General features: G+C 41.6%; 1 protein-coding gene across 1 annotated transcript in view; it reads right to left on the bottom strand.

Moving 5' to 3' along the window:
• Positions 1-208: 208 nt before the first annotated feature.
• cep162 (centrosomal protein 162) overlaps positions 209-13571 on the bottom strand; it is a 54135-nt gene continuing 40772 nt past the window's right edge. Inside the window, 7 exon segments of the mRNA XM_079502662.1 lie at positions 209-874; positions 5395-5529; positions 8290-8388; positions 10406-10547; positions 12000-12203; positions 12205-12347; positions 13195-13344. Coding sequence (XP_079358788.1) covers positions 650-874; positions 5395-5529; positions 8290-8388; positions 10406-10547; positions 12000-12203; positions 12205-12347; positions 13195-13344 — 1098 coding nt within the window. The 3' untranslated portion in view covers positions 209-649.

Below are 13571 nucleotides of genomic sequence, written 5' to 3'. Positions count from 1 at the left end.
AAGACTGCTGTGCAACTAAGTATGAATCAGGTTTTAGTGTTAGTTTTTGTGCACTATAATCCAGAGGTCAATGTCAAGTGATGAACAGAATTATACACACCTGAATTGAACCTAATAAATTAGATTAGGTTGATTAGACTGAGCGAAGCCTAAAGGCAAGCACATGGGATTTGTGAAATGAGCACTGCAGCAAAAAACCCACACAAAATGTATTTAACTATTTATTTATTTATCTTTCTCTGTACATGAAATAAATTAAACACTGTTTCAACTATTAGGCATAACAGATTATACAAATTATATAAAAAAGGCATACCTGTATAAAACTAGATTCTAAAAGTCCATTGGAGAAAAAAAAAATATATATACATACATGTACTGTACAAGAGAGTGTCTCTCCAGAAGATAAAACAACCGGTTTGAAGACCAAAATGGTCACAGCTCCCTGTAGTTTGTCTGGCATTCAAGTGCAATTACACTTTGATAGAGGTTCGGGGTTAGTTACCTTGCCATGATGCAACTCCAAATACTGGGGACTAAATAAATAAATCAAAAATAAGAATGAATGTACAAAATCAGTTCAGGTGTCTGCTCAGCAGCACCACTCCTTGCAGTGGATACGAGTGTGTGTGTGACTCCCATGCCCTCCTCAACTCTTCCAGGTGACGGGGACACCACTGATGGCGGCGACACTGGGACCAGGAATCACCACACCTTGTCTCTGCAGCTCTCTCAGGATGTCCAAGATGGAGTCCAGCTCCAGGCGGAAGGCCTCCAGCTCCCTGCTCTTGCTCTGGGCCAGTAGCCTCCAGCGCTCCGCCGTTTGGTCCGTTTGGTGCTCGGCGGCCGCCACCTGTCTCGTCTGGCTGACCAGCTTGAGAGATGGAGAGAGAGGTTTTACTGAGACTCTCAGGCGCCATTGATCCCATTGAGACCTGGAAAAATAGCAGATATACAAGCTCAAGCTATGAGCTTGTATATCTGCCATTCCCCAGCGAAAAATGTTAAATAAAAAAGGTTTGCTTCTGGGGGTCCCTGAAACAACACATTTTCAGATGGGGGTTGGCGGCCGAATATATATCATTTTGTGGGTCCTTGACATGAAAAAGTTTGAGCACAATGATAGAAACATAGGTTTTCCAGAAAACTGTCAGGATTTAGAAGACATTTGTAGAATCTGGTCTACTTTGATTTGTCCGCTCGTGTAATCTCAGCAGTTATTTTGCAGAGGGACAACTGAGGTCATACTGAATGAAGTTGTGCATAATGCAAACTGAGGTCATACTGAATGAAGTTGTGCATAATGAGGTCATACTGAATGAAGTTGTGCATAATGAGGTCATACCGAATGAAGTTGTGCATAATGAGGTATAACTGAGGTCATACTGAATGAAGTTGTGCATAATGAGGTCATACTGAATGAAGTTGTGCATAATGAGGTATAACTGACGTCATACTGAATGAAGTTGTGCATAATGAGGTATAACTGAGGTAATACTGAATGAAGTTGTGCATAAGGAGGTCATACTGAATGAAGTTGTGCATAATGAGGTATAACTGAGGTCATACTGAATGAAGTTGTGCATAAGGAGGTCATACTGAATGAAGTTGTGCATAAGGAGGTCATACTGAATGAAGTTGTGCATAATGAGGTATAACTGAGGTCATACTGAATGAAGTTGTGCATAATGAGGTATAACTGAGGTCATACTGAATGAAGTTGTGCATAATGAGGTATAACTGAGGTCATACTGAATGAAGTTGTGCATAATGAGGTATAACTGAGGTCATACTGAATGAAGTTGTGCATAATGCAGAGGGACAACTGAGGTCATACTGAATGAAGTTGTGCATAATTCAGAGGGACAACTGAGGTCATACTGAATGAAGTTGTGCATAATGCAGAGGGACAACTGAGGTCATACTGAATGAAGTTGTGCATAATGCAGAGGGACAACTGAGGTCATACTGAATGAAGTTGTGCATAATGCAGAGGGACAACTGAGGTCATACTGAATGAAGTTGTGCATAATGCAGAGGGACAACTGAGGTCATACTGAATGAAGTTGTGCATAATGCAAACTGAGGTCATACTGAATGAAGTTGTGCATAATGAGGTATAACTGAGGTCATACTGAATGAAGTTGTGCATAATGTCATACTGAATGAAGTTGTGCATAATGAGGTATAACTGAGGTCATACTGAATGAAGTTGTGCATAATGAGGTATAACTGAGGTCATACTGAATGAAGTTGTGCATAATGAGGTATAACTGAGGTCATACTGAATGAAGTTGTGCATAATGTCATACTGAATGAAGTTGTGCATAATGAGGTATAACTGAGGTCATACTGAATGAAGTTGTGCATAATGAGGTATAACTGAGGTCATACTGAATGAAGTTGTGCATAATGAGGTATAACTGAGGTCATACTGAATGAAGTTGTGCATAATGAGGTATAACTGAGGTCATACTGAATGAAGTTGTGCATAATGAGGTATAACTGAGGTCATACTTAATGAAGTTGTGCATAATGAAAACTTTCAGGCTCAGTGTTTGTGTAGTGCAGTGAAAAGGGAAAAGAGGCCTTGACTACGAGCTGTGTGGCCTCTTTTCCTTTTTTCAAGTTTTGTATCTGTGTAGTGCAGTGAACAAGATCTGTTTTTTATCTGTGTAGTGCAGTGAACAAGATCTTATGTTTTTTATCTGTGTAGTGCAGTGAACAAGATCTTATGTTTTTTATCTGTGTAGTGCAGTGAACAAGATCTTATGTTTTTTATCCGTGTAGTGCAGTGAACAAGATCTTATGTTTTTTATCTGTGTAGTGCAGTGAACAAGATCTTATGTTTTTTATCTGTGTAGTGCAGTGAACAAGATCTTATGTTTTTTATCTGTGTAGTGCAGTGAACAAGATCTTATGTTTTTTATCTGTGTAGTGCAGTGAACAAGATCTTATGTTTTTTATCTGTGTAGTGCAGTGAACAAGATCTTATGTTTTTTATCTGTGTAGTGCAGTGAACAAGATCTTATGTTTTTTATCTGTGTAGTGCAGTGAACAAGATCTTATGTTTTTTATCTGTGTAGTGCAGTGAACAAGATCTTATGTTTTGTATCTGTGTAGTGCAGTGAACAAGATCTTATGTTTTTTATCTGTGTAGTGCAGTGAACAAGATCTTATGTTTTTTATCTGTGTAGTGCAGTGAACAAGATCTTATGTTTTTTATCTGTGTAGTGCAGTGAACAAGATCTTATGTTTTTTATCTGTGTAGTGCAGTGAACAAGATCTTATGTTTTTTATCTGTGTAGTGCAGTGAACAAGATCTTATGTTTTTTATCTGTGTAGTGCAGTGAACAAGATCTTATGTTTTTTATCTGTGTAGTGCAGTGAACAAGATCTTATGTTTTTTATCTGTGTAGTGCAGTGAACAAGATCTTATGTTTTTTATCTGTGTAGTGCAGTGAACAAGATCTTATGTTTTTTATCTGTGTAGTGCAGTGAACAAGATCTTATGTTTTTTATCTGTGTAGTGCAGTGAACAAGATCTTGTGTTTTTTATCCGTGTAGTGCAGTGAACAAGATCTTATGTTTTTTATCCGTGTAGTGCAGTGAACAAGATCTTATGTTTTTTATCCGTGTAGTGCAGTGAACAAGATCTTATGTTTTTTATCCGTGTAGTGCAGTGAACAAGATCTTATGTTTTTTATCCGTGTAGTGCAGTGAACAAGATCTTATGTTTTTTCTCTGTATAGTGCAGTGAACAAGATCTTATGTTTTTTCTCTGTATAGTGCAGTGAACAAGATCTTATGCATACGTTATGGGCTAAGATATGAGAGCGCAGGCATGGATCAACGTAGGGCATGAAATAAAATGACCATCCTTGCAATTGCACAAAAAAGGATAAAGGCTTATAAACTCTGAATTTAAAAATGTTCCAACTTGTTGACTCTTTTGAAAGCTTCCCCAGAAAACATTGATACAATTTGCAGCCTTCATCAAATAAAAGGCTTTTTCAGGCTTTTATTAATTAATGAATTTATAATCTCCCATCACTAGTTATGAGGGTCCTTGAAATGAAAGGTTTGGAGAACCAGTGGTGTGTAGAGTGTCATACTGTCATCAGTGAATGAAAGGTTTGGAGAACCAGTGGTGTGTAGAGTGTCATACTGTCATCAGTGAATGAAAGGTTTGGAGAACCAGTGGTGTGTAGAGTGTCATAATGAAAGGTTTGGAGAACCAGTGGTGTGTAGAGTGTCATACTGTCATCAGTATGAAAGGTTTGGAGAACCAGTGGTGTGTAGAGTGTCATACTGTCATCAGTGAAATGAAAGGTTTGGAGAACCAGTGGTGTGTAGAGTGTCATAATGAAAGGTTTGGAGAACCAGTGGTGTGTAGAGTGTCATAATGAAAGGTTTGGAGAACCAGTGGTGTGTAGAGTGTCATAATGAAAGGTTTGGAGAACCAGTGGTGTGTAGAGTGTCATACTGTCATCAGTATGAAAGGTTTGGAGAACCAGTGGTGTGTAGAGTGTCATACTGTCATCAGTGAAATGAAAGGTTTGGAGAACCAGTGGTGTGTAGAGTGTCATAATGAAAGGTTTGGAGAACCAGTGGTGTGTAGAGTGTCATAATGAAAGGTTTGGAGAACCAGTGGTGTGTAGAGTGTCATAATGAAAGGTTTGGAGAACCAGTGGTGTGTAGAGTGTCATACTGTCATCAGTATGAAAGGTTTGGAGAACCAGTGGTGTGTAGAGTGTCATACTGTCATCAGTGAAATGAAAGGTTTGGAGAACCAGTGGTGTGTAGAGTGTCATAATGAAAGGTTTGGAGAACCAGTGGTGTGTAGAGTGTAGGTTTGGAGAACCAGTGGTGTGTAGAGTGTCATAATGAAAGGTTTGGAGAACCAGTGGTGTGTAGAGTGTAGGTTTGGAGAACCAGTGGTGTGTAGAGTGTCATAATGAAAGGTTTGGAGAACCAGTGGTGTGTAGAGTGTAGGTTTGGAGAACCAGTGGTGTGTAGAGTGTCATAATGAAAGGTTTGGAGAACCAGTGGTGTGTAGAGTGTAGGTTTGGAGAACCAGTGGTGTGTAGAGTGTCATAATGAAAGGTTTGGAGAACCAGTGGTGTGTAGAGTGTCATAATGAAAGGTTTGGAGAACCAGTGGTGTGTAGAGTGTCATAAATGAAAGGTTTGGAGAACCAGTGGTGTGTAGAGTGTAGGTTTGGAGAACCAGTGGTGTGTAGAGTGTAGGTTTGGAGAACCAGTGGTGTGTAGAGTGTCATAAATGAAAGGTTTGGAGAACCAGTGGTGTGTAGAGTGTCATACTGTCATCAGTGAAATGAAAGGTTTGGAGAACCAGTGGTGTGTAGAGTGTCATACTGTCATCAGTGTTTACCTGCTGCAGTTCCTTCTCCCTCTGGGTGTGTCGGAGGGCCATGCTCTGGATCTTTCTCTCCAGGGAGAGGAAGTGTTTGAGTTCTGGGCTGTGGGTCTCTTTCGCTTGCTTCAGTTCTCCCAGCAGCCTGGTGAGCTACAGGTGGGGGTGGGTATGGGTAGGAGGTGACAGAGAGCACAAGTACAAATCAAATCAAATATCCCATTAACTACACTTATACTCTTAGGTTGCCTTCACACCAGGATGTTATAGTTGCGTATTGTCGGAAAGTGCTCTTCGTTTGGCAGGTGTGAAGGCTCATTCGAACTCTGATGCGGATCAAACAATCGCATTCTAGTTCGCCAAAAGCGTGGGTTTCGCTTCGCTTCCAAGCACACCTGCCTTCGATGCACTGCAGGTGTGAAAGCAACCCGCATCAAATAAATGAAATGAAGCCAACAATGTGGCGGATGAATGAGGAGTAAACGGAGAAAGCATATTTTACGCAGCGCAAATATGTCCCGATAGGGCCGTTAACGTAGATAGACGTAGTCAAATAAGGAGGCCAAAGCCCTCATCAAAATATGGTCAAACGAGCACATTAATCAACTGCTTAACCCGGTAAGACCCAACGATGCTTCTCGGTAACATTTTTATTTTATTCAGTAATTCATTTACTCTTTTTTCACCTAAACATCATCATTGATGTTCATTGTTTAGTCTTGCAATGCCATTGGTCATGATATTTGCATATAAATACCCCCCAGAGACTTCAAAATCTCTGGACTCAAAATTGACCTATGACCTTTAATCTTTAACCCTGATAAAAGTAACTCAAATGCATATAATACATATCATTTGTGTGATCATTAGAATGTCTAGAACATGTATCATGTATTATTGTGAAAGATATCCACCGAATGTAAATTATTTATTATTATTATTTAAAAAAAATTAACATATTCTTTTAACATAAGTCCTACTAGTACAAAGTAGTAGTAAGGTTGAAATCTCTTTTTTAGAGAAATATACATATAAGTAGAAATATATCCGGGTCTTACAGGGTTTAAGGAAACACTGCAGTGTACAGAATATTCATTTTGCGCTCCCGTCTCACGCACGCACGCACGCACGCACGCGCGCGCTCCCGTCTCACGCACGAGCGCGCACGCGCGTTATTTTGACGGGTGCACACCGCTCAGAGCCCTGACGTCACATAATTTGAAGCGACGCCTACGCGGAAGGGTTGACTCCCACGTTTAGGCCAACTGCAGCCCATGCGTAAATCCAGGCTTTCATTTTTCACGCAGACGAAATGAAAGCCTGGGTATCGAGGCTAGTGTGAAAGTAACCTTAGAGACGACACTCTGCGGTGTGGCTCTGCAAGAGGCCGAAAAGGTGTGGGCTGAAGCATAAAGCTTATTTTGCCTTATTTTACATAATACATATGAGTGGGTCTGAAGTGAACTGCCCCGGAGCTGACAATGTGCAGATTTTGACCTGACCCACCAGGAGCAAGGCAGCACTGAATCAATTCCAGTTACTGCATTGCATATTTCTCATCTGAAATGTTTTCTAAAACAATGTTTTAGACTAAAAGACAGAAATCATTTCAGATGAGAAACACTTTTAGTGCAACTCTTTAGCTTTAAAACTAAATCGTTTGCATTGAAATGCAGTCAACGTGCAGCACGGCACTCTGTAGTGTCTTCAATAATGAATGAACACAGAACATGTCATTATATTGGTTGAACTTGGCCACATGTAAGCATGCATGATGTTTTTAGTCATTGAGATTGGACTTTAGATGCAGCACGCACGCACACACTCACTCACTCACTCGCACACACATATATCTTTTTACTGTGTCCTCAATACTGACCCCAAGTAAAATGTTTAATTGCAGCTGGAATTCAATTTAAGTTAGCCGGGCATCTGCGCTACTGAAGCATGTCATTGGTGTATCGCTAATATAAGATGTGCGTGAAGAAATTGAATCATTGTATGAGACGACGGCAGTGGTGGAAAGTAACCAAGTACTAGGGATGCACCGATACGGAAATTATTGGCAGAGACCGATAGCCAGTACTGATGCCGATATGTTTATTCAGTTTTGTTGTTTTTATTTCCCTCTTTTGTGCCAAGGAATACTTGTATGTTCAGAATCTACAGCTTGGTACAGTAGGCTGCAGATAACCAACATACCAACGAAGCCAATGCAAAATGTATGCTTATCAACAACAGATAAATATCAGCTACTGCCATCGGTTAATGTCACTATTATTTGCCGATACATATTTTGACCAATAACGGCAAATATTGGCCTATACCGATATGTGGCCGATACATCAGTGCATCCCTACTGTAAATTTGAGGACTTTATACTTTATACTGGATTATTTAAAATGTTCACTACTTACTTCTACTCCAGATCTCTCAAATATTGTACTTTTTACTCCACTATAATTAATAAAAAACGTTGGTTATTAGTTACTTTGTAGGTTTATATTACATGCATTAACCACTTTCTATTCCAAAACACACAAACACTGAAATAGGACATTTTGCATAATGAGCACTTTTACTTTTGGTACTTTGGTACCGGACTGCATTGTAGTTTTGATTCTTTTACTTAAGTAAAACATGAAGTACGTTTCCCCACCAATGGGCAGCGGTGAAGCCACATTGCAGAGGCTCACTGGGTACCTGGTTCTGCACAGTATCTTCTCGCAGCCTGGACAGTAAAACATGAAGTACGTTTCCCCACCAATGGGCAGCGGTGAAGCCACATTGCAGAGGCTCACTGGGTACCTGGTTCTGCACAGTGTCTTCTCGCAGCCTGGACAGTAAAACATGAAGTACGTTTCCCCACCAATGGGCAGCGGTACAGCCACATTGCAGAGGCTCACTGGGTACCTGGTTCTGCACAGTGTCTTCTCGCAGCCTGGACAGTGCCAGTGAATCTCTGGTCCCCTGCAACTCTTTAGCCTGCTCTCCTAGCTGCTGGAGCACCACCTGCAGGTCAAAAGGTCAACTCTTTAGCCTGCTCTCCTAACTGCTGGAGCACCACCTGCAGGTCAAAAGGTCAACTCTTTAGCCTGCTCTCCTAGCTGCTGGAGCACCACCTGCAGGTCAAAAGGTCAACTCTTTAGCCTGCTCTCCTAACTGCTGGAGCACCACCTGCAGGTCAAAAGGTCAACTCTTTAGCCTGCTCTCCTAACTGCTGGAGCGCCACCTGCAGGTCAAAAGGTCAACTCTTTAGCCTGCTCTCCTAACTGCTGGAGCGCCACCTGCAGGTCAAAAGGTCAACTCTTTAGCCTGCTCTCCTAACTGCTGGAGCGCCACCTGCAGGTCAAAAGGTCAGCGAGTGATACTGGTCAGTTAACCACTTAATCCAGTGGTTCCCAAACCTTTTCATGTCAAGGACCCCCAAATTGACAGTCATTAGCCTGCGGACCCCCATTTGAAAATATATGCCAGGGACCCCCATTTGAAAATATATGCCAGGGACCCCCATTTGAAAATATATGCCAGGGACCCCCATAAGAGAATATTTTCCCGGCTCTAGCAGTGATTCTCAACCCGTTTCATTTCAAGGACCCCCAGTTTGACATGCATTAGTAGTCTACGGACCCCCATTTAATGGCATTTCTCTCTCTGGGATACCAAATGGACCCGTTAGGGACTCCACTTTGGGAACCACTGACTTAAACCCTATTATACTTATGTTGACCGGCATCCCCAACTCTTTGGAATGCCCTCCCCCTCGAGATAAGGCTTGCAGAATCCGTCCCCCGCTTCAAATCCCTCCTAAAAACTCACTTTTATAAAGCTGCTTTTAACACCTAAACCTTTTATAAACATTCCCTATTGTTCTTATGTCCTACTGCCAGTGTTGGGTATATTACTTTATATTTGGAATATATTTCTTATTACTTATTACCTTAATTTGTCAAGTAATATATTGTATTACATATTACTGTCTGAGCAAGAGTAATATATTAATATTACTTATTATTACATATTACTTTTTTTAAATGTTCAAATTGAACAATTAAATATTTAGTATAATTATAAATTATACATTACGTAGACCAGTGGCGTATCTACAATAAGGCGAGGCCAAACGGCCGCCTAGCCAAATCCCTTTGAAAACACGAAAGGGAGCGGAAATACGTAATTCTTTAACTTCTGCAGTTGTCACATAATGTCACAAGACAGAGCCACGGGCAACGAGACAGACAGACAGAAAGTAATACAGAAAGTAATGCAGTAATACAGAAAGACTTTTAGAATATATTAATTTTTTTTTGTTAAGTAATGTATTATATTACAAGTTACCGTATTCCGGTAATATATTACGTAATATATTAAGTTACGTAGTGTTAGTTACCCAACACTGCCTACTGCATTTCTGTACATTGCCTGTTCTTTATTTGTATTATTGTAAACTGTTGTTTATGGCGTGCACTGCATTTGTTCTTATTTTTTTGTAAAGCACTTTGTAACCTCGTTTTGAAAGGTGCTATATAAATAAAGGTGTATTATTATTATTATTATTGACCGTCATCCCTTGCAGGGCTCGCTCTCTATTCTAGGCACCCTCTTGTTATCCCTCTATTTTTAGTTCAAAGCTAAAAATAATACCTCCAGGCAATGTGTGTGTTATTAGCATAGGGGTCGGTCTGTAATGACCTTAAACGCAAACGATGCTACCTTCACATAACCAAAGATATAAAAAGCTAAATACCTCATTGCAGTTCATTGGAGCGGAAGGCGGAAGTCAAGTGGAAGTGCATTAAGCACGCTGCCACTCAAAGTGACTACTGGCCAAACACAGCGCTTCTTTTCTGGGACTTATCAATTCAATTCCTCTGAAAGGAGCCTTATTGGCATGAGAAAACAAACGTGTAAATTGCCTCTGATTGGCCTACCGGACGTCCCCTAAGCTTGCCTTCCCTGATATGGCGCCCGGGATACAGACTCCCCAGAGCCGGAGGAGGCGCGTACCTTTCCATGTCTAGGCACATACCTCCTGTGTGGCCAGCTTGTTGGTCAGTTCAGCCACTTTGGACCGGGAGTGTCCCAGGGCGTGGCTGACACACAGCTGCTGTAGCTCCCTCTGGTGGTCAGCCTTCAGAATGGACAGCTGTTCTGCAGAGTGCTCCTTCAGGCTGCAGAGTCAGACAACACGTCAACATGCTTTATCCTCATGCTGGGATCGTATGTCTAATGGCTTTTATTCTGTACTTGTTACAAAAACAATAGTAGTTTGGTCAAACAGGCTTGTGACATTAACACAATCCAACACTTGACTGCCAAGCACAGTACTAATAGAAAGGACGGTGAACTTCGTCCTGGGCGATTGGGGTGTTAAGGAGACAGGCTTCTGACCTACTAGTATGGGCCAAATGGCTCAGGAACCGTTGGTCCACAAGGCTACTTGCATTACTTATACAATGCAGTCTACATTCAAGGCTTGTTTTGTTCAGAGTTAAGAGTTTTAGAGCAATTACTGTCAAGTGTGTGTGCAGCTGACCGAATATATAAACCACTGGAGACGGCCTTGCTCCCTGGTAGCCGTTGTAGCGGAAACAAATTGACAATTGATTTCAACTGTGCCACTTTCTTCACAATTCTCATTAAATAAAGTTCTTCTTCCTCTTCTTTTCGTGCCTTTGAAGCATGTGGTTAGATGGCAGTTTCCCATTTCTTTACACAGTCTTTTGCATTATTGTTGAACTCTGCAAGATCTTTTAACTCATTTTGGGCGGGAACCCCTTTTGGTGTTAGCATTATGTTATGCTTTAGCTATTGAAAAATATCAGATCTACAAGCTCATAGCGCGCCACCGAGTGGCGCGCTACGAGCTTGTAGGTCTGCTATTTTTGAAAAATCGAAGAACGACTGACATAGAAACATAGCTTTTTCAGAAAACTGTCAGGATGTAGAAGACATTTTTAGAATCTGATCTCAGGTCAAAATGGGATAAAGGCAGGCGGCAGCAGGAGGCTGAATAGGCTCATCAAGGAAACTGGTTGTCCTCGAGTACCGTCTTGGATACTGTGGAGGAGGCGGCCAAACGCAGGATGAAGACCTAAGCGCCTCTCACCATGGAATGTGATGTATGATGATAAGAGCGCCCCTCACTTCAAACGACTGTGATTATTACTATTTTTGGCTATGCTTCGATGTTTTTCTTTTTACATAATAATTTAGCAACTTGTCGCCTATAACGGCATGCCCAAAATAGCCATTATTATTTGATTATTTTCATCAAATTATGGATTATTTATTCATCGTATTATCAATTGAATTGATTAGTCCGATTAACTGTTTTTAACCCATTTTGGGCAGGAACCCCTTTTGGTGTTAGCATTATGTTATGCTTTAGCTATTGAAAAATAGCAGATCTACAAGCTTGTAGGTCTGCTATTTTTGAAAAATCGAAGAACGACTGACACAGAAACATAGCTTTTTCAGAAAACTGTCAGGATGTAGAAGACATTTTTAGAATCTGATCTCAGGTCAAAATGGGTTAACTGCTTTATTACCCCCAGCGCCGCACAGCTCTGAGAAGTCCTTTTCCTCAAAATGTCCGCCATGACCTCCCGTTGTAGCGTTACCTGCACAGCTCAGCCTGGGCCTGCGAGGCGGCCGCCTGCAGCTCAGCCGCCCGCTGCTCCGTGTGCAGCCGCAGCTGTTCCAGGCGCTCCTGCAGCACCTCGTTCTCCTGCAGCACCTCGCTGATGTGGCTCCCCGAGAACTCCGTGGGCCGGTAGGCCTTCTCGCACTGCGCGGGCAGAGGAAACGTCGTCTCCTCCCCCGCCCCCCCCTCCCTCGCCGTCGGGATGAGCCGAGGCCACCGCCGGAGGCGTCTTGCTGTGAGGCGAGGCCGCCTGCCGTCGGACGTCTGCGCGCCTGGGACTGGGACTCGACAGCAGGTTGCATCTCTCCTTCTGCAGGCGCTCCACCTAACCCATTCATTCATGGGTTCATTTGGATTTAGGTTTAGTCATAGTCATTTGAATAGAAATTGCATTTATTTTATTGTCATCTGGTTTCAGTTTTAGTAGACTAAATATCATAAGATCTTAATCGACTAAATGTACAGTTGATTTTGTCGACACAAGTGTACTGTCTTAATGGCTGATTTTACACTTGGTTGAGTTGTGAGCTTTATTGTAGATTGGCCATTTTCAGAGTGCAACACCGGAACGAATCAGAAACAGCTCTATCCGGCTGTTCCGGAATTCTTCTCCACTAGTCCCTCCCTAACATTTAGTCTAGTTTTCATTTGTTGACAAAACTGTCAATATATATAGGGGTAGGCAACCTGCGGCTCTAGAGACACATGTGGCTCATGTGGTCCTCTCCCGTGGCTCCCAGTTGCTACGGCAAAGAAGTATGAACATTTAATCATAATTTATTATTGAATTAGTAGTAGGTATAAAGTTATTCTTTCATTTTGATATTGCAATACACCTACGTATACACCAGATAAAAATAAGAATCAAATTTAATGAAGGAAAATAGAAGAATAGAAGAATGTATTCATGATAAGACACCTATGTTTGTTTTCACCACCAATGCTGCTGGCTTGCTGGTACAGTATACTTGACATATGCTTTGAGAAATTAGCAAACAATAAAATGTAATATTAAAAGACCAGAAAAATAATGAAAGTTTGCTTAATTAAAGCAAACATATTTTGCGGCTCCAGATAGAATTGTAATACGTTTTTTGGGCCAAAAATGGCTCTTCTGATAATAAAGGTTGCCTACCCCTGTTTTAGTGGAAGACATGAAGCGTGCTACCAACCGTGCGGCTCAGCTCCTGGATGGAGCGGGTCTTGGTGGCCAGCTCCTGGTTGAGCCTCTCTATGCGGACGCCAACAGCTTCCTCAGCCTGCCGCTGGTGTCGAGAGGGACTGCGTGGGACTCTCTCTGGCTCCTTGGGTTGTTGGGCATGCTGGATGCAGTTCAGATGGGTTACAAGTGTCCATTTAAAAAAATATATATATTTTTGCCAAATACTTTACTCAACTACAACTACAGTAATTTGTTTAGGTTTGTTTGACACGTGACAGAATCAGGCCACGTTCATCTACTGTTCTCTCTGTAGTACAGTCACACATTTGGTCTAAAAGGATAACACCAAAAAGTCCTTGCGGTCTTGTTTGGGGTCCTATGTAATTC

This window comes from Electrona antarctica, assembly GCF_951216825.1.
Source record: "Electrona antarctica genome assembly, chromosome: 6".
Classification (NCBI taxonomy): domain Eukaryota; kingdom Metazoa; phylum Chordata; class Actinopteri; order Myctophiformes; family Myctophidae; genus Electrona; species Electrona antarctica.
This window is presented reverse-complemented; position numbering and strand designations above follow the sequence as displayed.